General features: G+C 40.8%; 1 protein-coding gene across 5 annotated transcripts in view; it reads left to right on the plus strand.

Moving 5' to 3' along the window:
• Positions 1-26,109, plus strand: part of KIAA1958 (KIAA1958 ortholog) — a 188,932-nt gene that overhangs the window by 138,897 nt on the left and 23,926 nt on the right. For 3 of the 5 annotated variants that reach the window (XM_090038860.1, XM_090038859.1, XM_090038857.1), the window contains one exon: positions 5,419-23,852. The exons of 1 other annotated variant lie outside the window; for it this stretch is intronic. In XM_090038860.1, the coding sequence (XP_089894986.1) occupies positions 5,419-6,464 (1,046 nt within the window). In that variant the 3' untranslated portion in view covers positions 6,465-23,852. Of the gene's footprint in view, positions 1-5,418; positions 23,853-26,109 lie in introns of those variants that run through there. One more of the 5 variants, XM_090038858.1, reaches the window with a different exon arrangement.

The following is a 26,109-nucleotide window of genomic DNA, read 5'->3' on the forward strand; positions in this document are numbered from 1 at the left end:
AAATGAGATCAAATTGCAAAATGACAAGAATCATAGCAGTTGTGAGTATGTTAAACGCAGCTTATGGAGGAAGAATAGTTCAGAGGTTAGGCTGTAAGCTAGGGGCTCTGAAGACGTGTTCATTTTTGTGCTCCACTGCTGACCTTTCTTGACTCTTCAGCATGTCATCTAGTCCCTGTGCCTTAGTTTCTGATTCAGAAAATAAGAATAATAACTCTTATTTACATCAAAGGATGTTGTGAGAATATATGTACATTATAGAGTGTGAAATGCTGAGATAGTTCAATGAGTTGGGACTGGAGAAGTGAGAAAGAGAACAGAGTAGAAAGAAGTTTTTGCTTGTTTCAGACACTTCTGTTAATTGGAGCTACGGTACAGGCAAAATTAGAATCTGAATACAACTGAGTAGTATGGATTCTCAGCAGGTTATAAATCTGTGTTCATCTGGATTAGAGAATCTGTGCTTGATCCCAGATGTGTTTCTGGTAGCAGGGAAGAAGACAAGACCGCCTCAGGAGAGCCAACCATCTTAATTCAGAAGGATGTAGTAAAGGAAGAACTGGGATAGGGACCTTTATCATCCTGACCTAGATCAAAGGAGTTTGATCAGGAAATAACATTCAGTTTCCTAAGAGCACTCCTGATCCTTATAAGAAGATCTGTGCATATTTTGGGGACTGGGCTTGACGGCCAAGGAGGTCCTGTGTTCCTCTCTTCTTTCTGATTATAGATTCATAGATTCATAGGCACTAGGGCTGGAAGGGACCTCAGAAGATAATCAAGTCATAGGATCCCAGCAAGATAAACATCCAAATGTCTTTTGAAGGCGTTCAAAGTAAGTACTTAAACCACCTCCGGCGGCAGTCTATTCCAAACCTTGGGGGCTCAGACAGTAAAGAAGTTCTTCCTTATGTCCAGCTTGAAACGGTCATGGAGGAGTTCATGACCATTCAACCTTGTCATCCCTTGGGGTGCTCTGGTGTTTCTTTAAATAACTGTGTTCTCAACTTAAATGATATTCAGTGTTTTTTCTTAAAATCCCAGGCAGCTGGAATCTAAAGATCATGTGATCATGGTAGTTATTGTTTAGAGAGAAATATTTAACATGCATATAACATTTCTTTCAACCTCATTCCCTGAAGGTGAGGTGACAGAAGTATGATTTTAATGAAGTGTAGGAAAACAAGAATGTAGTTATTACCTCTCTGATAAGTCTTTTACATATCCCATTTTTGGGATGGTTTTGGTTATTTCACAGTTTTCATCTGTAGGTTCTTAATTCAGTCTTATGGTAAACCAGCCCATTTTTCCTGTGGGATACTAATGGAGGCGTGGAGTTTTAAACAAAGTGGGACTGATTCCCCACAGAATTCAAGTAACATAAAATAGGAGAGTGACTCAGTAGGGTATTCAGGCCATTGGGCCAGATTCGCAGCTGGGAAAAAATGATGGAGCTGTACTGACTGTGAAGTATGAAGAGATGCACAGATTTACACCAGATGAGAATCTGGCCTGTTATTTTTAATATTCACCATGCAACCTACCAATCTCCTGTGCAAAATGTTGCACTGAAATAATTAATCAGAAATGGAGACAGTGGAGAGGTTACTCTGGATATTATTGCCAAAGGCATTGATTTGTTAATGGTAACTACAAAGGATCTTAAAGTTGCATGGGATTTATAACAGTTTAGTTGCACTTACCTTCACAAGGCAAAAAAAAGTGCCATAACGCAAGTGACTGACTGTGTGTCACTCCTATGTTGTGACAAGTCAGCCTCTAACAAGTGATAATTTATGACATATTTAAAACTAACCCATTATATGTGCTGTTTATACAGACGCTGTATTTAATATGTGGAGAGGAAATGTGGGCTGTCAGTCAAAATGCTGATTACTTACAGAGGATTAAAATAAATGGTGGTTGATGCAGGGTGTACTTTTCTCATTCACTGAATGGTATCAGCTCTTCCTTTCAATACTGTACCCAACAAAATTAATAGGATTCATCCTAGGCATTAAGTCTTCATTAGAGGATATCGCAGATTCTTTGATTCCAACATAAATAGTGGTCAGTCTTTAAAACATAGGTGTTTCCCTTCCCTTCTTAATGTTTTTCTACATTCCATCTTTTAACATTTTTTAAGCCACAATTTTTACTTCGCAGTCTTTTTTTCCCTGAGGGAGAGGAAGCTAGAAGGTGAAGCATACAGGACTATGTTCATCTGGTCCCAGACATTCTAATTATGTATTTCAGAGATGCAGGCAGAAAGCATTGAAGCATATAGGATTACCAGTGATAGTGCTTGAGGTTAGGCACATGCTTAACTACTTTGTTGAATCAAGGTATTAATCTCCTCCAACTATACTTCCAGTAAGAGGTATCACAAAAAACTCTTGCCTCTTATATAGAAAAAGCACAGAAAAGGAGGAACAAGGTGACTTTAGCTGTTTCTCTTGCTTGGTATGACAAAGAGGATAGGATTTAGAATTGTGCATCTTCCTGTTCAGATCCCCTAGTTTCCTGACCAAAAAATAAATAAATAAAATTGTTTTTTTGCTACTTCTAGCAGTGGAGAACCAATACTGCTACTGAAAAACAAGCTGTACGTCAATTCATTTGCTTTCACAATCAATCAGTCTCCCCCAGGTTTCTGATTCCAAATGCTTGTTGTTGCAGAAGATGAGGTGTAAAGCAGATAGGATGTGGTTTGATTCTCTCACTCCAAAATCACCTTGTTTTTGCAGATTGCTAAGGGAAAAATATCTTATAAATGAAGCACCTCCAATGTGGAAGTACTATAAAAAAGACAGCATTTTACAGGACCCCTGTTTTAATCTTAATAATACACTTGGTAACATGAATCATACTGTAAAACAGAGGTGTCAAACAAACCACTCGCAGGCTGGTTTCAGCCCATGTTGCTCCATCATCTGGCCCCTAGTGCAGGACCCAGGCCCTGGTCTGGGTCCCACCCTGCATGCAGTACCCACACTAGCCAATCCAGAACCACCACCCCTGCATAGCAGATCCAGCACCTGTAGCACCCACTTTAGCCAGTCTGGGACTGCCCTGCTGTGGTTGGTCCAAGATGCAAGCTGCACTCTGGCCAGTTTGACACTCCTGGAATAAACATTATGGGGAATGAATTATGCTCTTTTTTGTGCTGGTATTTGAATATAGGTCCAGATGACTCCTCTTATGTTCATAAGAACAGGAGAGGAAATGGATTTCTCCTAGACACCTCAAGATGCACCCACATTGAGTCCCTGGAGACTAACTTTTTGGCCTGAATTATGTGCGTACTAAAAAACATTTCATCCTTGTCATAATGATCAGAGGGGGAAATGTAAATATGACACCTTGTCAGACTTATACGTCTGACACCTGATTACATGCCTGTCAACATTTCAGGAAGAAAATGAAGATGATAAATAGCAGTGAGAGGGGGAGGTTACACCTTCATTTTCCTGCATTTGGTTCTGTTTCTTCTTTAAATTTTACATATCTACTCCTGTTATTCACTGCAAGAACTAGGGGGACTGGGGTGCTAGGAGATGAGGGCATAATGGTATTATTATATGTAGTTGTGCTTTCCCATAAGAGTAAGGTTTACAGTACTTGGCCTCAGTATATTCCTTCCCTTCTCGGATGGTCAGGCCAGAAAGGAGAGGAATTCAGTGGAATTAGCTGGAGAGAGGCTGGAGGTCCTAAGAGTGTCATGAGAGAAGGGGATCTTTTAGATCAGTGATTCTCAAAAAGGGTGTGCCACAAGATCCTTTCAAAGGTGCCATGGGGTGCCACACAATGTTAGCACTGTTAGGTGTGGAAACATGATTCACAAGATAAACCCAGAGATTTCAGTTAGGAATCCATAGTGTTAAGTACATTCTGGCCTGTTGCATTCTGAGTTCTGTGCATCAGAAGAATTGCTCTGGTATTTTTCTGAAGTAAAAAATTAATAAAAACTGAGAGCTGGCATTTACTGAGGAATACCTTGTGTCTAAAATGGTTGAATGGTTGAAACCATTGTTTTAGATTTAGCTAATGGAAACATGGTAGGTCAAACTGGTTCTTAGGTATCTGGCTCTACTGAAATGCAAATGGTGGTACTTATATGTGGCTGTAAACATATGTATATAGGACGATTGTTAAGGACAAAAGAAGTGGGGGGTTTTGTTAGTTTATTTGTTCTGATATATTAGAGAAGGGCTGAATTTCTTTCTGCCTGTTACATGGAAAATACAATAACCAAGTTCTGTTAGCAATTATCTCTTACAGTTAATTTATTGAAGTTTTGCCTGTTTGTGTGCAGTTCTTTCCTAAAATTATTAAGCTTTTTCACATATGTGTAACGACAGTTCCACCTTCATGCTTATACCTTACATCCTCCTGTGGAAAGATTGTTTGTACATGAAGAGAAAACAGTCTTCCAATGTCACTGGTAACGTAAATGAAAAGGACCCCTTTCCTTTTCATGTTCTTCATGCCATGCTCAGGACAAAAAATGATACCTAATGAAAATTATCTTAGTGGTAACATGAGCTTTAATTAACAGCTGGTTTGATATGTCACTGATCAGGAAGGCCTTTAAAAATAGTCTTGCTAGGCCTATAAAAAGTTGCTTCCAGATTTTGATCTTCTGCCAAGGTTCCCTGGATGAAGAAAAGGTTAGTGTCTCCAGGAGCAATGGTTCCACTATCAAGAAAAAATCTGGATCGCATAGGTGATCTTAAATCCAAGTGAAATTGTGTAGTACTGTGTTGTTAAATATCAATGCTTTCTTCTTTGGTGTTCCCTAAAGTTGAAATGTCCCCCTCTGCTATTTGTACACATGTAAACTATGCATTGTATGCTTATTTGCAAGCCTCCTTTGGGTGTGTTGTGCACTATTATGTATTTTACATTTCTGTCTAGTTTATTTAGCACTTTACAAATGCATTTCATTAAAGATACTTTTAATGTAATAAATATGATGCTTTAGTTATTTTAAAAAATTGGAACCAGTACAACCTCTGGTTTCACAAATGAAGTAATTCCGAATGGGTTTATTGACTTGAATTGGGCCCCTGCATACAGCAGTGGAATCAGTCTAAAAGTTCTGTATCTTGCATTTGTTCTAAAACAGACCATCTCTAATCCCAGACATTTCCACAAATCTCCATGCACTTAAGTGTGTGCCAGTGACATGAGGAGCTCATTTTGATTGTTTTTTGCCATACTCTAGTAACATCATTTGTGAAACTGAAGTTGGCTTTTCAAACATGAGACAGGTATGTAATAATGTTTTCCAATGCTCTTTGTGAAATTGATTTTTTTTTCTTTCTTTTCTTTTTTTTCTTTTAAGGAAATTTATTTTTGGGAACAACTTGTTGCACAAACTCACTGTTCCCTTCTCTGTTCTTTTGCATCTTTCAGACCAGGATGAAAGAGCAGCAGAACTTAGCAGGGAGCAGAATGAGAAAACCATCCGCAGCACTCAAACCGCACTTCGCAACTTCAGAGAATTTCTCATCTCCAAATATCCCTCCGAGACCCGGGAAATCTATGTTATCCCTTGCAAAGAGCTTGACGCATACCTAGCTTCTTTCTTTGTGGATGCCAGGCAGAAGGATGGGTCAGAATATGAACCAAATAGCTTGGCCAACTACCAGTGTGGGCTAGAGCGGTACCTCAAAGAGCACAGGTATGGATACAGTATTACCAGGGATAAGGAGTTCAAGAGGTCTCAAGAAGCTTTGAAGCAAAAGCAGATAGAGCTGAGGTGTAAAGGTAAAGGGAACAAGCCACACAAATCCATGAAGCTTACCTTTGCTGATGAGCTTATCCTACGCAAACGAGGCTTGTTGAGTCGGTATAACCCTGAGGGGTTGCTGAATCTTGTCTGGCTAAATAACACTAAAGCATTTGGACACTGTACAGGTTTCCATGGGTCCACCCTCAAATGGGGGGATATCAGGCTCCGGGTGACAGAGACTGGACTGGAATACTTGGAATGGATGGGGCCAGATAATGGAGATGTGAATGCCAAAAGCAAGAGAGGAGGGACAGACTCCCGGGTGTACGCCACACAGCATTCTCCACAAACCTGTCCAGTGCAAGACTACAAGGAATATGCTCAAAGGCGGCCACCTGCCATGCGATATGAAGACGCTCCTTTCTACCTGTCCATTAAGCCAGTTGTCAACCTGGCTGCCCTTCACTGGTATAATTGCCAAGCCTTGGGGAAAAACAAGCTGGCAAAGATGGTGAAGACAATGTGTGAGAAAGGCAACATACCTGGCAGAAAGACCAATTTCAGTGTCTACCAGAGCTGCAGTACCTTGTCTGAAGCACAGAGCAACCAGCTGGTGCTCATTTGTAACAATTTAAGCCAGCAAGCAGCTCAGTCTATGGCAAGCCACTCCAACCCTGGCAACTTCATAGTGTCAGCTTCCTATGACTCTTCCTCTGACACTGCTTGAAAGGTGGATTTAAACCAAACTGCTTTTTTGTTTGAATTTATGCCCACTAACACATACCAACTGTGATTGTACACTATTTCCCCATGCCCCTCAGTGTTAATTCACTTTATAAAAATATATATAAATATATAATATATTTTTCTTTTTACAAATAAGTCAATAGAAATAGTTTAGTATTACTAACATAGTATTTATAGTGTTAATACAGAAAATGAAAGCTACTTATGTGTTATAATATAATAGCAGATTTTACAAGAGCAAAATGGTTCTCAGGCAACACAAGATAGACTGAACATACAGTTTTTAACATGCATATGGATGACAAGCGTAAAACTCCAGGGAGGTCTATATCTCAGTTCTGTTTTAAAATAGTGTCGTTTTGTTTTTAAAGGAAAAAAAACCTTATTTTGACCTTCTAGACTGGGGGTTGCAAACATCGCTGGCTGCTGCTTCTTAACCTGCTAGCTTGTTATTGTTCAGTGAGACCAAGAAGTAAGAAAGGTTTTCATATAAGTTTGTGAAATCATTCACAGGGATTTTTGTCCACATGTTGTTTTGGTTCCTAAAGCTCATTAATGCTAGCTGGAAAGATATATAATATTCCTCAAATCAACTGAAGATACGTTAAACTGTTTTTGTTGTTGGGTTTTTTCTCCGTGATTGAAATGTCACTGGTTTTAGACCATGAAGCATTGTTTTCAACAATATGCAATGAAATAATGGCAAAAAGACTGTTATACCAGTAATCTTAACTGCTGCAAACAAGCATCAGTCTTTAGTTTTGCTAGAAATTCAGTGTAACAACCTACTAAATTAGAACTGCAGTTGCTTTTGAATTTTCCAGAGAAAGCAACCATACTGAAAAATCAGAAGTCCTTGCCCAAGCCATAAAAATGGAAAGCAAAACAAACGTGTCTTAAATCATCATTCAAAATCCACAGAATCCAAAACTGATAATTTTATTATTTGTATTTTCTATGTTAGGTAGAAAAATGACAATTCTAGAATCCTGGAAGACATACTGAGATAAATTCAGCTAGATGCATGCTCATTGTTTCCAACTGAAAAAAGGGAAGTGATGCGTGAATATGGAGGCAAAGGTTGGCCCTTAGAGACTTTAAATCCTGACTGTTACCTTTCAACCTGTTTTACTTTGCAGTGTGACTGCTCATTAATTGCAAGGAAGATACTAACAAATACTGTGTTTCCATAGAACCATTGTAATTCTTGACCTTTATAATTACATGCGATCGTTTCTTTGGGAATTGAACTAAATTTGTTCTGCATTGCACATGAAAATGTTTTTGCTAAGGTTCCCTAGCACTGCAAAGATGAGACTTTTGAGAAACACACCTGCAGCGTGGGCTGAAGCCCACAGAAGTCCATGATAGTTTAGCTACTGATTGAGTGTGTGCTGGAGCAGGCCATAGATGGGCACGTTGTCTGCTGAAATTTATTTACATTCTAGTTTGGGGGTGAGGTTGTTGCTTAAGTTCTTTAAATTTACAACTCTGTCAGAAGGTCCCCTAGAGCCAAATAACCATTCCAGCCCGATGGGCCAAGGCACATCAGTCATCTAGTCAGTGGCATAAAGAAATGATGCAGCTAACATCGTATCTAGCTGCTGTTGGCTCCCCAGTCTGAATGACCAGGTGTCCATTTACACTGGCTTGGCTGGGCACAGCCTTTTGGCAGTCAGGAGCAGGGTTTGTGAACTCATGACTCTAAGCCATAGCCAGACATTTTTTACTGTTCTGTCACCACACCCCAGCACAAGTATCTAGTGCATTTAATTAAAATCGGTGGGCAAGAAAGAGTGTTACTACCCCCAGAAGATGTAGTAACAGCAACTGAAGGTTGTCTCAGAGCTGGTCAGTGTTATGAAACCTGTGTGGTTGAACCTAGGATTATTGTCTCTGTATTGTTTGGTGGCATGATTTCCCCCATCTTCATAGCTTTCTCTTGAAGCTTTTCCAGTTTGTGTTGAAAAATCATTTTCATCCTGACTGGCATCTTACAGTTCAATGCAAAAGCATGCTTCCAGAAACTCCTTGGACCTACTGATTTCTGTGGGTGTTGCATTTTGGATACTCTTTACTTTGCCTGTGATGAATTAAGATACAATCAAAGTATCTTTTAAGGAGGAACATTTTGCAGAATGCTCTGAGGGAGCTAAAACAAGTCACTTGCTCTTTGGTTCTCAGTCCACAAGGCATGCTATGTCCTGATAGCTCCCATTCCAATTCCTCTTTGTCTGCTTTGCATATTTTAATTTGTAATTGGGTTCTTGTCATAGTAGGGGTGAGCTAATGGCTCCAGTACTGTTGATCAAGTCATGCATGGTTGGTTGCTATGTTTAGAAGGAATTATTTATTTTGGAAAGTGGGTAGGGAGGACATGTTTATTACATTTATTTTATTTTTAAACAGGGTTTTGTTTGTTTAGCCTATTTTAATTTATGTGAACCCTTATGAGTAACTCAATGCTGAGTGTTTCTGTCAAATGGAAGGCAGATCACTAGGTGAGCTTATTTGGGGTGTTTAGAGCAATAAGCCCTATTTAGACTACTGGTTGAAGTAACCTTAAACCTGTATGGTCAGGATTTGATACCCCTGATAGTACAATATTCCAAAAGTAGGCCCACTGAATACAAACAGCACTTAAAAACTATTCAGTCTGAGTAAGACTATTAGACTTTGGCCCATAAATAGAAGGGCTTTATATTCACGTTCTTATTATGACCACTGTACATTTTAATTTAACACCTTAAAACCAACCATTGAGAAGTAAGCTTAAGTGTTGACCTCTTCTTTTTTTTTTTAAACTTGGAAAAATAAGCTTCATTATAACCCTTCATATGATAACATTGTTTGTTGGATTAAATATGAATGTTGTTGACTGTACTGTACCAAGTGACTCTTTCCCGTTAATACCATCAGGACACTGAAGTTAAGCTGTAGCTCTGTGAACTGTTACAAACCTTTTAACCCTTTATGCCTATCTGAGCCAGGGGCTAGGTTCTCCCACTATTACTCTGATTTAAAAGTACCTTATTGCATGCTCTACCCCTCTGAAAGACTCACTTACAAAATAAGGTCCTATTTGTGCAGTGGATTAGAGCAGGTCAAATGATGAATGACATGGGTAACTTGAAAAAATGCATTGGAAGTGTTTGCACTACTGTCTAGAGTGATATGATTTAAAATGGTTGCTTCCATGTGAGCATAATAATTTTTGTTCAGGACAATCCACTGGTTTTAGTGGGGTTCTTCCATGTAACTTAGCAAACTTTTGCCCTGTAGTTTTTAAAGTTATATTAAAGCTGATTAATCCTTACAAATGAGAGGTACATTTTAGATACATGGTTTATCACTGGTCTGTTGTGCAAACCAGCCTACAGGGAGATCACTACATGTCCATGTTGGTTTGTCCTTTCTAAGAGTCCCAGCTAACAAGCATGACATCAGTAAGTGCAGTAAATGTTAGGTTAATGTTCCTTTTGATATGGTCACATATTCAAATACATGCCAGTGAGAACATCTACATTGGGTTATACAAATATATGCACCTGTGTCTATTTATCTGATTGCACATTCAAATCTTTTCTTCACCAGGGGCCACAGGACTAAAGAACTTGAATATTTAACCCTTGTTGTAGTAATTACTGGTGTATGTGTTTATAGTATTGCATGTTTGCACAGCGCATATGTATGATTAAGAGAGAACCCATGCAGTGGTTGGGTAAACACAGTGAAGTTTTATAATTGTCATAGCCTATGATTTGTCTCTGGAAAGGTTCACACAACTATTTCAAATTTGTCAATCTTACTGGGTGACACATTCTGCCATGCAGCTATATGTTTTTAATCCACATATTTAGCTTAAAATCCTGCAGCTGGATTACATGTCTGGTGCATTACAATGACATGGCCATAAAAACTCTCTTGCAGTATATTTTCAAATGGTTCTACAAAAAATGCACAAGCGATGTGATGTCAGACACTAGGGTAGCGCAAAACAGCTGTATTTTGTCATCAGCTTCTTGAAGGGTACCCCCACTATGGAATTTTTTCAGGTTGAAACGTATTTCTTAGGTGCTTAAGGGCATTGTACTATTAAATTTCTAATGTAGTTACACTTTTGTTTCTTTATCTGATGCATTTTTACAAGCTCTAGAGTATTGCACATACTTAACTTCTATGCTTGTGATTAGATTTTACTGGTAGTTTTGTGTACCTAACATAAAGCACAAACCAGAGTCCAGGAAGAGTTGGCTTTATTGCATTCCAGATACTGGGCTGCTCCCAAAACTAAAATAACCCCTGAGTAAATTAACACTTGCATAGCACCAGATACTCTCCATTTTCTATCCTGGTTCATATACAATTATTGTTGCAAATAGTACCTGAGTAATTTCCGCACATGGAATAATTGACATAACTGGCATCTATGATATGTGGTCCATTCCTTCTCTTATTTGCTTTGAGGATAAACTCCAGAGGATTGTGACTGAAAGCCTGTCTCCCCTTTCATCCCTTACTTACCTTGCCCTGTCCCAGCCCTCATCCTAGCCTGCTGTCAGGAGTTACAAAAGCGGGCAGCACGGTGCTGCTTGGAGCATGGCTCTGTTTGTAACAGGGGAATCCTCCTTCAAGCTATAGTAACACATTTAATGGGACTTCTACACCAGAGCAGGGCCCAATATCTCTCCCAATGAGTGTGCAGTCTCTACTCCAAATAGTAGATCAGGAGTTTGTGGAGTACTACGTGCTTGCAAAGAGCAGGCCTATGTCTCTGAATACCACAAAGTATAACTTGGGGGAAGGGGAGGGGGCGGAGGAAGGTGGTGGCAGGACACCAGCCCCAGGCATCAACTTAGTGGGGGCACCAGAATGGCAACTCACCTTAGGAAGTCTGTGCCCCAGCAACAACAGCCAGGGTGGGACTGTGCTGCAGCCAGGGACTTCTTTGAGTCCCCAGAGCAGGAGAGATTCCCACCCTCGCCTTTCCTCTTTCCCCCAGTGCCGTTCTTCCAGCTTTTGGCATGTGGTCCCCTTCAGTGCTCAAAACACAAACATTTCAGAATAATGTCTCTGTAAACACCTGATAGTTCAAATGAAAACAAGTGTGTGTATTTAGAGGACCATAGAGGCAGGTAGATGTATCTGCTACATACCTGCAATCATTTAATAATGGAAAATGTTTCTCAGAAGGATCTTTTCTACCGTACAGTGAGGTGTGCATAGCAAAATTTGCCCCTTTGCAGATGGGATCAGCACAGTGTCTGTGCACCATTTGAGTACAACTACTGTACACAAAACAGGATTTAAGTGGCACACAGACGTTGGGCAGACTCTTTGCAAAAGGGCAGCTTTCACTGTGTAAGTCCTGCCAGGCCCTGGGAAATAGTATCTTACCTATTTTTTAAATTTTTTTTAGTAAAGTCTTGTGTTTCCAGAAAGGTTGCATGTACCCAAGGCTATGAAAACTTAATGCTCATTTAATACAGGTAAATGGTTTCTGTTTTATTTTAAATTAACTAGTCTTACTTTTGCACTTTGGCTGGGGTTTAAGATGTACAGTACATAATTAAACATGGCCGAAAACAGATCATGCAACACTCCTCCTTTGTTGTCCCATTAAACTGGCCATTTCATACTTATTTTGGATAAATTGGCATCTTGGTTCCTAATGCACTTTATTTTCTTTTTGCACTTCCCCTTATATCCTGGAAACTGCTCTTCCAGTAATGGAGACTAGAATGTAGAGAAGACAAGCTACCCCTGAAGCATAAATTTGTTTTAGAGAAAAAACTGAACTGCCATTCAAAATGGTTTTCTCCCTCTTCTTCTGGAAGGGGGTCCAGAACAATTAAATTGCTATGGTTTTGTTGTGTTGGAGGAGGAAAATGCAAAGAAGACACAAGGTTGCAATAGAGCTCCTTCTTGCTATAGTGTCCCATGTTTTATGCCATAGTGGGCCAAAGGTTTTTGGCAGGCCTTGGACCATCCCCAAATTAGCCTTGGACCATCCCCAAATGACACTCCAATCCCCTTGCCCTGTCCAATCTGCTGATTTTCTTTCTGCTCCTTGTTCTGTGTTCCCTCCTTGATCTTTCTGCCTTCTGCTTCCTGTTGTATCTGCCCCTGGCCTGCCTGTCTCCTCATTGATCTGCCATGTGCCACACAGAGAGATGGCCTTTGCCACTTGTGGCATATGTGCTTCAGGTTGGCCAGCCCTGTTTTATGCAGTGCATTTGCTGAATCAGGACCCCAGGGTCTCTGCTGACTGTTCTAGAGCTTGTATGGCTCTGTAATTGCACTGAAACTAACAGCAGTATAGCTGAACCCATGAAAAATTCCTGGTAGTGAAGTACCTGTAAAAGGCAACATGACAACCATTTGTACAACTCAATGAGAGAGTTAGCCTCAGAATATCATATGTCTATCACTTTTCTACAGAATGTGCAAGATATGGGTGGTCAGATGACTTCCAGAAGCTCTGAAACAACCTGTGGCTGTCTCTACACTGTTACATTGCTTGATCTCCCTGAATTGGGCTAGTACGTTGTAGCTGTACCAGTGCTAACAATGATAGGAGCACTGGGACAGACTAGCTGCCAACACGTTTGCCACTGTACCATCTAGATACGTGGAACAGGGGTGCACAAAGCTGTGATAAAGACCAGCACTGAGAGCGCTTGCCTCAGTGGCCATGCAATGCTAGAAGACTGAGGAAATTCAGTCTAAAACTCAGGCTGTGTGCAATGCTTTTATGGCTTTCCAAGTTTAATAATAAAAGAGTTTGCTATTCTTGGCAATAGCCATTCATGTTGGGAAAATGGTTGCACTAATGGCAATACATGGAGATTCCTGTGATGAAACTGTCACTCTTGTGATGAAACTGTATCAATTTGGCTTGTGAAAGTACTACCTTTTTTTACTTGGCATTCCTCTAGATTTGTTCTTACGTGAGGCATTTATTTTCTCATCTTCCAATTCTCACTGAATTGATCAATATTAGTAGGTAATATATGCAAAATTCTATTCATTTTACTGTAATGATGGCTGCAAAATGAGCTCTCTCTATGTTGATAATGGGTAATTGTCCCAAAGGGATTAGGATGTTTTTGCCTAATCTTTTATACTCGTGCTCAAAGTTCACTACAGAGCAGCATAAAGTATCTAAAGGAAAAAATTGTTGTTCAGATGTCATTTGGATCTTCGGTAATGAATTACAAATTTTATCCTTACTAGGTCTGCTTGTTTTAAAAAGGCAGTCTTAAATTCTCAATGAGTGGTTTGCAAGAGCTATAATTTTGTAGAAGAATGTCCTTCTATTCCTCAGGCCTGTGTTCTGAGGTACCCTCGTGGGTAGCTCCCTTGATGCCCATGCAGTTATGCCTGCCAGAATACACCCCCAAATATTTATTTCATGTTGTTGGCATACACTTTTACCAAGAAAATTGAATTGCATTTCAGGCAATAAACCCTGCTGTTGTAGAGCCTAAATTAAAGGGTTTTATACTCTGCTTATACATAGATAAGAAAGAAAATAAAGCTCCCCCCCATGCCACAATCTCTCATGTGAGTTCTAATCCTAGAAGTCTGTTTATTCTATGATGTAGATGATCAAAAAAAGTAGTATTCAATTCACAGGAGACTAGAATAAAGGTCAGCAACCTATGGCCTGTGGCTCTGGCCTGTGGGGCCCTTGGATCTGGCCTGTGGAGCTGGGGCTTCAGTAGCATTTGGCATCAGAGGGCTTCATCTGCAGTGTGCTACACTGCTCTGTGTCCAGTTGTCTGGGCAGCCAGGAAGCTTTCCCACATTGCATCACAGCCGGTTGGCATGCAGAAGCTGTAGCATTGGTGGGCAGGTCCTAGCACTGACTTGCTGAACTGGGTCACTCTGGCCCATCACTGGGAAACACTGTTGACCACTGGACTAGATAGGCCAGGCACAGACATTACACTGTTACAAGCATAAGTGATCAGAAATTTACCTATACCCTAACAGAACAGAAATTCAGCAGACAGTCTGGTTTAAAAGTGGCAGAACCCAGTCTAAGATTTCCCTGCCCACCCCCTTTTCCCTCCCTTCCCCCACTGAAGGGCAAATGTGTATCCTGTTTGCTACCAATCTAAACTACGCTGCTTACAGAAAACCACATAACTTAGATCGATTCTGCCTCAGGCTTTTTTAATGTCGGTACCTAGCCATAGAGAAAAAAGGAGCTTTTGGCTTCACAAATTAAATACATAGTAATGGCTAAAGCTAATTTTGTTTCATGGCTGTTGGCAGAGATGACCCAAGCCAGGCGCAGGCCCAGGGCAAATCTGCCTGTCCGGGGCCCTGCCCCCACACACCCCAGATGTGAAGAAGCCAGCAGTGAATTCAGCGGTGGGGGAGGAGGTGCCAAGCCAGGGGTGATGCATTGGGATGGACATGGGTACATGTGCATCCCCTAAGCGTGGTGGTGCCACTGGCACTGCCAGTGGCAGCTGCAGGCAATCCATGATCCCCACTGGCCGCTGCTGCCACTGCCAGTGGCAGTGGCAGGTGGTTGCCAACCCTTGGTCAGCACTCGCCACCCGCCCCCCCCATAGCTGACAGTGCCAGCGGCATCTGCGGGAGCTCCCCTGCTTACCACCATTGCACTCTCGCCACCGCTGCTGCGCTCCCGCCGCCACCATGCCCCCCAGCCATCGGGGGCATGAGTTGATCATGTGCCGAGTGATGAGATGTGAAGCCAGCAGTGGCAGCACAGAGTCACTGTGGCCACTCTGCCTGGCTCCGCAGGGTCCCCCCAAAGCGTGGGACCCAGGGTGGTTGCCCTAATTCACCCCCCATAGGGACAGCCTTGGCTGTTGGGCAGGTTTTCTGTTCATGAGAGAACTTGGCGGGCTCAATGCATTCCTGATCAAGGAGATTGATCAGCATGTATATGTTGCTTACAGCATTGCTGTTATCTTTGGTAGTCAAAATCCAAATGGAGTGTGAAACCAAACTAGCTTTTCTCTTCAAGGCGACCCCTCCAGATCAGGGCTGAGGAGTTTTGGAGGGGCAGTTTGAGGATGACAAAATGCCATAGATATAACCTGCATTACATACAGTGCACAGGACGTTATGTTCTCTTTCTCATCTATGTTTTGCTTTGTTTATTTGTTTGGAGCAAACCCAAAACCTCAAAGCAAAGCTGACTTGAAGAAACTTGAATTTCTCATGTGTTGTTACCTAAACTGTGCAAAACTGCATCTATTTTATTCGGTTTCCACGGCAAAGCAGAAATCAACCCAGAATTTATTTAAAGCAGGTCCCAAGTTTGCTTAGTAAAGCCTAAAATAGAACTGACAGCCATGTGTAGATTCAAGTTAAACAGGTCATCTCCCTTTCATAGTAGCCACCAAATTCTGTGTTATACCAGGAAGACTTGTAAAGGATTTAGGAAGGGGTTGTTTGAGATGTTTTTCTATTAACCATGTGAACTGAATGAACTGGCCCTGTGTTTGGCTACAGGATGCTGTAATGTGAATGGCTTCTAAATCCTTAGAGATCAAATCTGACCGTGAAATAAAAATTGAACTTTTTCTCTGGGGCAATCCATGTTCCGCTCTACATTGTTGCTGCATGCATAGTCCCCTCCCGTAGTAAAAACAAGTATTTCTCATATGTTCAGCATCTGGTAGACAGGGAAAGTGGGTCCTACAGTGGTTTCTGCTATGCCTTTGAATAAGCCAGAGTCACAGGTTCAATCCCTGAACAGAACACACAACCTTGCCTGCCTCAGGCAGTGGGGTGGACTAAATGGTCTCTTGAGGGTCCCTTCCAGCTCTAGGTCTGTATGAATCTCTGAAACTGTTCAGGAAGACAAATATTTTCCTGGAGTATAAGAAACTGAGCATCCAGCAAATTAAGACTGTAGTGATTCAAAGGAAAATATCCATTTTTCTTTGTGTGATATTCATAATTTAAATTGTGCACATCCTTATTTGCATGGGACTTTTATGCCTAAAATCTTTGCAGGTTTGGATTCTTAATGTAACTCCCATAAATCATTTACATGAAGTGTGTGTATGTGTGTGTGCGTGCGCGTGCACGTGTGTGTATCTTTGTGTGTCTATATATTATGTATCATCTATCTATTATCTCTCTATCTGTACACTTGGCATGTCTACACATGCAATTAATGGGGAGTCTAGGGAGTCAGACTGCCAGCTCCTGGCTGCTCCTCCTGGCTCAACATGCTGCAGAGGGGCTGGCTGGGAAAGCATCTACACATGCACTGCTGTGGAGTTTTTATTCTTTAGCAGAATAGTACTTTTATTTACTATTTACAAGTATTTACAAGTACAATGCTGCTGCAGAGTATGTTAGTTTACCCCAGCCTAATAGGGGCACATGTGTAGATACACAATGTTTACTGCACCGCTAATTAGTCTGCACAGTAAAGTCTTGTGTAGCCGTACCCACTGAATATTAGATCTGAGCTATTCAGAGGGGATTCAGAATATTAGCATGGGAGAAAATAATGCTCCACTAGGGCAAACTTTGGCTCCAGTTCTGTCAAGCACTTAAGTGAGTACAATGAGACTGAATAACATGCCTTTCCCCCCAATCCTGCAATCCCATTAGCCATGTACCAAACTCAAAGTGTATGGATAGATACTAATTACAGGGGGACAACTCATATGTTTAATGTTAAGTACATGTATAAATAAGTGTTTTGCTGAATCAGAGTCTTTTCCATCTTTGGGGCATTTAAGTGGACTTACCTGTTCAGATCCCTGAAAATCCATTAATTTATCTACTTTAGTGGCACACCATCATCTGACTGTTAACTCTCACAAAAAACACTGAGGAGAGGGAGAACCTAACCACGTTTTGCACTAATTTGTTCAGGGACTCAAGCAGGCTGGAATAAAATAGCACTTAGGTGCCAAAATCCACTTACCCACTTAATAGGTGAAATAAAATCTGAACACTAATTTTTGTTGTGGTGACTCATCCCCCGTGGACATAATTGCCTTGAGTAGGTAATATCTCCTAGGTCATGGCAAGGCAGTAGAGAAATAGATTGGATTGTTACATAAGTATTACAGGTGGTAAAGATGGCATAATAGCAAGGGGAAAGAGAGAGTTTTGCAAACAGTAATAGAGCTGTTTGTCTTTTTTCTAAAGAATCTTGGTCTTTGACCAGCCTTTTAATGTCCTGTTTTCTTTTACATTGGAAATAGGAAATATTTTCCATTTGTCTTAATTATACCTGCTGGGGTGGTGTGGATGCAAAGGGGCATGGCTGATAGCCCTGAGGTTACAAGTTTGAGGCCATAGTAGAATTACTTATGGCATGGCCCTGTCAGACTCAAACAAATCTGTGAATTCTGTTAAATACCTTGTCACAATAATATGAAAAAGGAAAGGGTCTGTCTTCTTTAACCTTGCCTTTGAAAAGTATTTTGCTATGAAAGCCCTTGGTCTCGTGGTGAGCAATGCTAGGTAAGCACCAGCAAAAATACATCTTTTAATTTATTTTACTTACGATGTTTAATTCTTTTAATCCATTGTTTCCTTGTTTGCCAAACCACTAGGTTTGGCATTGTTTCCCCCAAAACATCACGTTAAGAACGTATGTTGCTTTTTAAAAACACAACTTCCACGTACTAATGTGAATTTTCCCATGTGATCAGTCCCATTTTCAATGTTAAATCTCCCTCTCAGACTGAATTTGTATTGCTCACTTTTCTAACTATGCCCTCCTTACAAATAAAATTCAACTTTTAAACAACATTTTTAAAGGTAATTTTTGTTGTTTTCCCTTCTTGTTTTATAAGCAGTGTGTGCTTAACAAAAATCACTGTCTTGCCAAAAAAAACCCTATTTCTATGCATTGTGTGATTCAGTGATATTACTGTTGAACTTTTGCATGTCTTGTAGGCGCTTTCACATCTGTACATTTGTGATATTTGTAGACATGTTAACCATTGCTGCTATAACCACTTATTGTAGCTAACTGAAAACTGTACTGAGAGGCTGTACCAGTTAACAGTTTTATGTATGACATTGTATATTTTGCTGTTTATTTCATGTTTTGAGCCAGTATTTAGTGCCTTCTGTAGAAGGAAATGTGTTGTGGTAGACAGGAGGTGCCAAATTTACAATATCCTGTTCCACACAGATGATCATGCATCAACTTAATGTGCGTTTTTAAAAAGTAAATAAAAAGCATCTCCATCTTTTATTTTTTCCCTAAAAATCATCTGGAAGGTTTTGAAGGACTTTTCTTGGTTACTCATTTTATTTTGAAAAAAACCTTGATGAAACTAATGAAGTGTGTGTGTGTGTGTGTGTGTGCACGCGTGCATGTAAATCAGAGGTTGTACACATCCAGCAAACATGGTGCGAAGGAATATATAGGATTTATTTGTTGCTGAACAGCATTGCTTTCCTACTTGGACAGAAACTGTAGCAGAATAAATGGAGATTTTGATATCTAATATGTTGATATCCAATATGTTGATTGATATTATATCAAATATAATAACAAAACCTTTTAAGGTAGCTAAGGAGCTTTCATTAAAATACCATAGCTCTTCAGTGAAAGCAATACTGTAATTATACTTTTTGATGTTGTTTTCATAATGGGCCCAATTCTGATCTTATTTCCACTCAGTGTTCGTGTCTACATGTTCTGTGCATTAACATGCTTTAGGTAATACTCATTAAATCTAGTACCTCCCAATTGTGAGGTACTAAGAAAATGAGCATTAGCCTGTCTTTATGCACATTAACTAAAAAGCACAATTTTAAAGTGACACTTAACACACATTAACCTTCTTTAATGCACATTAGCCAAATAGCACAGATTTTAGTGATGCTTTAACATGCATTCAAATAGGCTAATGTGCATTAAAGCGCCCATTGTACATGAGGGACAGCTCTATCAAAGGCAATGGGCTCCATTTAGTTTTTCAGTTCCACTGAAGTTAATGGAGTTACACTGCCACAGAAGAAGTACACGGTGAAATGCATTTGTAATATTTTGGGTCTCCTCTCTTTAGCTACTTTAATGCTACACCTTTTGTGTCATGATTCTGTCCATTTTGAAAAAACCTGCTTTTCTTCTTGCTCTCTAGAAGCTGAAAATGTAGACAGCGACAAATCAAAATGGATGAATTTGATTTTTATGTAACTTTTAAAATCCTTTTTAGTTGCAAAACTGAATCAAATCAGTTTTGCATGCTTACTGGAAAGTTTTAGCAGGAGAGGGATGATCCATGAAAAAATTGGGAAGAATTAGCAAACCAAATGTAGCAGGGTATAGCTGCAAACTAGCCGCATGCAGATGGTAGACAAAGATTGCCTCTTTGCTTACCTGGGAGCAGCAGCCCAACTGATGTGAATGATTAGCTGGCCCAAAGGAAGTGAAAAGGCTCCCAGAGAAGGGGCTAAGGTAAAAGAAGGTGAGGAATCTGATGGATAAGCACTACACTGGAGTTGGCTCTCCCTGGTCCATAGAGAAAGGACCAGACATATGGTTCATGGATGTATGGCCACTGGCAGATATGAAACTCCCCACCACCCCAAAAAACAAACCCAAAACAGCACTCTACCAGAATTAGAAGTGCATTAGTTTGACCTGGCTCCCCAGAATCTCTATAGGTCAGGCACTTCAGTAGGGCTTTTATATAATAGCTCATTTAATTAGCTATTAAATGAAAATGTCAAAAAGCCCTACTGAAGTGCCAGATGTATACAGATATTGGGAAAGCTGGGTCTGTCTCTTCTGGGCATGTGCTGTGCTTGCTGCAAGGGTTTGCCAAGCTGAAAGTAAAGCACCTTTTTTCATGTCTATAAGTAGTTTAAAGGGCCAGACAGAGGGAGGAAAGCTAAACTCTGCAACCTGGAGCAGAGTACTGTCTTGGGGAACTGAAGGAAAAACAGAGGTTGGTTCCTATGTTTGTTGTCTGTTTACTTGAAGAGGAGATGTGTTTTTTATGTGAATGTGAAAGGGTTGTTTGTGTCCTCTGGCAACAAAACCTTCAGGAGTATAATAAATGGACTGATTTTATCAGAAAAAGGCTCCTCTATCAGAGGGAGTACACCCTGCTACACCAAAACACCACATTGCTAGAAAATCAGTGTTAACTAGAAAATATCAGTGACGTCAAACTTATCCCTGTGAGTACCTGTATTAAAGCTGTGTCTCTGTCCTCAAGGATCAGTTTGGCCTGAGGCAGGGGTGGCATGAGCAGCCTCCATATGCAGCATGTGGCAGATCAGAGAGAGCACAGCAGCAGATAGGGCAGAAAGCAGAGCAGGAGGTTGGGCAGGGAGCACAGAGTAGCAAGCAGAGCAGCAAGTGAGACAGAAGAAGGGAATCAGAGTGGTTCTTGAGAAGGGTACAAGGTTAATTTGTGGCATGCCTGACAAAAAGTTTGGGTGCCATTGACCTAACGAATCTCAATGCACTCAAAATCACAAATTCCCTCCAAAATGAATTTTAAAGTAAGATTTTCAAAAGTGTCTGGTCTGGCTGCTCTCTATTAAGGTGCTCTGAATGATAAACCCAGGAAAGAGCCTGTGTTTCAGATGGTGCAGCTCTTGGCATGTTCTGAAATTCATTTCAATGTGAGATTTCTCAAATCAACTACATATGGCCACTCCTGAATGTCTCAGCCAAATTTAATCTTGTAAAGCCAATCTTGTAAAGACTCCAGCGGCCCTTATGTTATAATTTGATTTCTCTTTCTTGGGAGTAATAAGGCTGTCTCTAGAGATCTTGGGCTATTTTTTCAACTGGAGTAATCTTGGGACAGCTCCTTTAGCCCCATCATTGCTGAGATTCCTGTTTTTAATACGTACTATATTTAAAGTTGACTATGACAAACTGTGGTTCTCCCCTGTCTTGTGTGCTTGGTGGTGGCTTATACATGAATACGATAAGTGCATAGTGCCACCCTTAGGAGGACTGGAGAATTCTGGTTTGGTGAAGTTTATTCCCACTTGGTCCAGGAATTAAATGTTCAAGGGCTGTGATGGAGAATCACATCCTTCACCTGTAATGCTTTCTGTGATCCTGTACAGTGTTGGCCACTGCTGTTCAGTAAGTGATTCATATGTAAATAGTGAAATAGCAACAGTAATTCTAAACTTTTCTGCCCATTGTGGCAAAAATTCATTGGGTTCCCATCGTATTAAAGCTGTTTTGCCTTTGTTTTTCATTGCTGAAGCCAGATCTGTCTTTGTCAAATTGGGTCACCAAACCATTTATTTAGTACACTGTGAGCTGAAACTATGATCTTAACTCTACAAGTGTGAACATGGTATCAGAAAAGGGACCATATAATAGATACAGATACAATGCATAGTTAATTCTACACGTTCATTTTTTACCAGACATTTTTTATCAGTGTCTTTGAGCCACTGGCTATATGAAAGACACTAGCCTTTGGCTGCTAATACAACAGTGGACTACATATATCAGTTTGCACTTGCTCTGAGGCCTTTCATTTACTCTCTAAGTTTTCAGTCAGGTATCCTTGCTGACTTCTTCCTTTATTTATGGCAGGGAACTTTTAAATCCTCTCACCTCATTGTGAGAAGTCTGTTTTGACAATACTGCAATGTTCTCCATTGGGACTCTGAAAGGCACCTAAAGGAGTTAGATGTCCAAGCCCCATTGAAATCCAGGTGCCAGAGTCCTTCAGATGCCTTTGAATATCCCTGCCATTAACACAGTCAGTTATTTTAAAACATCTTGCAGAATGAAAAAAAATGATACATTTTTAGTATTGAAATGTTGTTCTATGTAAAAAAGATACCTTTTTAACTTGGAGATCTGCTCTCTCTCTATGTGTGTTCTGAATTATTTCTACACATTTTGTTAGCAGGGAAAAATGTAAGACTTTGGTGCACTTTAATACTGTAAGCCTTACAGGATCATTTGTGTGTAAGTGCCATCAGTGGATTCTTTTCTGTTATGTGCCCCTCATCAAAATGGTTTACTAGGAGTCAGAGTCATCTGTTGAACTAGGAGTCATTATTGTCAAGTTAGACCTTTGCTGGAGTAAATCAGTCTGCAATAATTTAACTGGGTAGAGAATGAGTAAAATTGGTAGTAAGGTGGGGTGGGCATAATAGAGATGGAAAAATGAGAACAACTTGCCTTGGGTGTCAGATTCCAGGCGGAGCCAATAGCTAAAAATGCACACCTTTTTTACTTGTAAACAAGGCGTGTTTGTTTTGGTGTCAGCAAGGGGTAGAAATTGTGGCATGCCCCCATGCTATTAATACAAAATAGCTCCTCAGAGTTTAACAGCAGGATGGGTCAGATCTTTGGGCGGTGTAAAGTGATGTTATTACAGTCTGTTCCAGAATAGAGCGCAACTCTTAAGTGCGTTTTAAGCTATACTTAGAGAGTAAACATGCCACCCTCAAGCATACTGCCTCATTCAGGGCTGGCTGCCTTGTAAAGCAGAAGCAGTTTAGCTGCTTCTACAAGTTGTTGTGGCAGGCTAATTAACACCGCTGAGGAATGGGTCCATAACACCCCTCCTCCTCAAGGTAATTAGCCTCCCTGAGCATCTTATTGCTATGTGGCTTTTGTTTCAGAAGGTAGTCTACCCAGAGCAGTGCTGGATGCCTGCTGGGACCATCGCTACAGGTGATTGTTTGCTCTGTGGATGTTGCCTTGGTGTGATTAAAATGTCCTGCTTTTCTGTAAGAGTTTATTTACCTCTTAACAAAGACAAATGACACCTCTTGTCTCAGATACCTAACCGTCTGCCTTTAACTGTGATGGAATAAACACTTTTTGGGCTATATGCCTGCTTCGCTATAATTTATTTAAGAGCTCTCCTTGAAAAGTGTTGCTGTTCTGCAGCTTGTGGAAGAAAGGAAATGCCGAAGAGACATGAAGGGTAAAATGAGAGCAAAGGCTTTAGAGGGTTGGTGTATTCCTTCCTTTACTCACTTCTCAAAGAATTAGAAATATTTCAAAAGAATAAATGAAGTTGTGGATTAATTGAAGTATAACATTAGCTTTTATTTTTCCCATTGACCCATTTAAAATTGCCAAGAGATTCTGATGGTTTTACATATTTCGACTTGGTGTCTGGTCCCTCTGTCATTATTATAAAGTCTACTCCTGCCAAGCAATGGATTGACTTCATTGTATGTACAATGTTTGCTACTATTGTAGTATGATTTCTTATTGTTTTTAAATATTTGTATTGGTACAGCCTTAAACTTAGAGAGAAGAGATGATCTTTTCAGAAGTAATCAACTGATAGTCATTGATGTCTGTGTAAGTGCATGCTTTATTCAGTGTTGTGTCTGTGTTTAGGTGTAGTGACCAGTTCTCATTTATTTAATAAACTGTTTTCTGAAAGGCTGTCTGCTTTCTTTAGTCACTTGAATATGACTTATTTAAAAATTTGAAGTGCATCATATAAAAACCCAGTGGTCTCACAGGGTGCCTGTACAGGTGCTGTGAGGCTGCTCTGATATGCAGTATTTACAATGCATTGGAGCATTCAATTAATGGGGTCTGCTGGAGCATGGTAATTACCGTGCTCCAGCCAGCCTCTGTATCTTGTGTATCAGTGTCCCCACACTTGCTTGTCAAATGAACTTTAGTTCAAGTGCCCCCATCACTATTTTGAAGTGTGGGGATGCTGATGTACGAGATGCTGTGGTGCTTTAATTAGAGCAGCTCTCAGAGCCACTCCAATTAAAGCTCCCCTCCCCGCCCCAAGCATGTGTAAAAGTGCCCCCAAGCCTTTCAGTTTGGGTGTGAATACCATGGTAACATTTCTGCAAGCTTGGAAAGCATTCTGAAAGTAGACAGGCACACCAAAGTCCAGTTGCTGTCCTGACTTGCCTAACTATTGATTTTTCTGGAACCCTGATTGATGAAAGCACTTGTATTTAAGACTGCCTACAGATGTTTGTTTCTACTGGAAGAAATTTATTCTGGTAGAAAAATAACCCAGGTGAACTGTACCGACATTCCTCCAGCCCCATGGCTAGAAAGCTTCACAGGTAAGCTCCCCAGACAGGTGACACTGGAAAGCTGCTCTTTCAGCCACCCTTACCCTTAGCGAATCTCACTAATTGACAGCCTTCCCTCTCTTCTACCTGGGAGCTGACATAGACAGCTGGTGAGGGTTTCTGCTTGTGGAAAATATGCCCCCATCCCTCCAGTGGAAGCATTCTCCCAGGGCGGGTTGGGAACCCTCCCAGTTGTCCCCCACAGGAGACTAGTTCCACTCTGCACTCTTTGAGGCTGACCCGGAAGAGTACAAGGAAATGGGGAGAGCACTGTGGCAAGGATGTGGCAAACTGCCTTGCCCCACATTGCTCTAGGCTTGACCCCAAGCAGTGCAGAGTGGGGCAGAGGTATTTTGCAAAGCTCCTGAGCCACAGCAGCCTGCCTGCACTCTGCACTGCTCTGGGTCAGCTTGTTGGTACAGCTGGTAAGGGGAAACCCATGGGAGCTGGTAAAGACCTCTGTCTCTTCCTGAAATCAAGACTTGAAATGATGGCTGCTGCTCCCCCCACCTCTTAGGCAGGAGCAGCTTCCCTGCTGCCTTCTAAGGGCTAGGGTGACCCCAGTTTCAGGAAGGCATGGGAGTATTTCCCCTGGTTTCACTCTTCCTGATTCCCAGAGGAGCAAAGCCAGGAGAAGGTATACAGACATTTAGTCTCCCAGAAGAAAGGGAGTGATTTAACCCTGGCTGTTGCCAGGTTATTTTCTTCCTGGACCAGCCATTTTAGCTCCAGGAGAAAAGCTTGAATGCCTACAGGCTTTTGGTTTCTATCAGGAGATGGCAATTCTCCTAGTAGAAACTGAATATCAATTGCTGTTCTGAAATGCAATTGGCAATGTGTGTTCACATGTATGTTTTAGTCACATTGACTTCAGGATTAAAATATAGACTGTAAATGCTCTTCCTTAATAAAAGTGCTTTCCTGAATATTGCCTTTGGATTGGGTGAAAATCAGGGTATATTTTGGCTTGGAGCATTGCATTTTACTTTTAGAACTTTTATAGCCAGGACTGCCGTTCCCTCACAAGAAGCAATCTTATCAAACAAAATAAGATTTTCCAAGCTGAAGGAGCTGCCTGTATTGTGTCTAACTAACTTGTATAGTGACATACCTTCCTAATGGCTGATCGTGGGGGGTGTGTGTGTGTATTTAGATATTTTTTTAATTCTTGGGATAGTCTGCAAAAAATAGTCATGAAAGGTTTTTGATTTAAACCTAAGAAGGAAGTAAGTTCTAATCCAGGGATTCAAACTTTCACTGACCTAAAATGAGGTCTTAAAATTTAGAGCGTACAAAGTTGAAACAGAAGCCCAAGTAGTTTAATGGTACAATTTTAACAATCTCTTGACATCTTCATGAAACCCCTACTAGGCCTCCTGCTCACATGGTGACAAGGGTGTTGTTCAATAATGTTCAATCTCAAGTGCTTGAACAGATGAAAGCAAAATAACTAATCACAACTCCTAACTGTGCAAGGGCATCCTGTTCTGGGTCCATGCAGGGAGGTTGCTACCAGCAACAGGTCTGAGATGGAGGAAGGGTGACGGTGGGGTCGTTGAATGAGTGTGGGATGGGAAAGGAGGCTTTTCCAC

This window comes from Crocodylus siamensis, chromosome 3, assembly GCF_052110815.1.
Source record: "Crocodylus siamensis isolate JL-2025a chromosome 3, ASM5211081v1, whole genome shotgun sequence".
Taxonomy (NCBI): domain Eukaryota; kingdom Metazoa; phylum Chordata; order Crocodylia; family Crocodylidae; genus Crocodylus; species Crocodylus siamensis.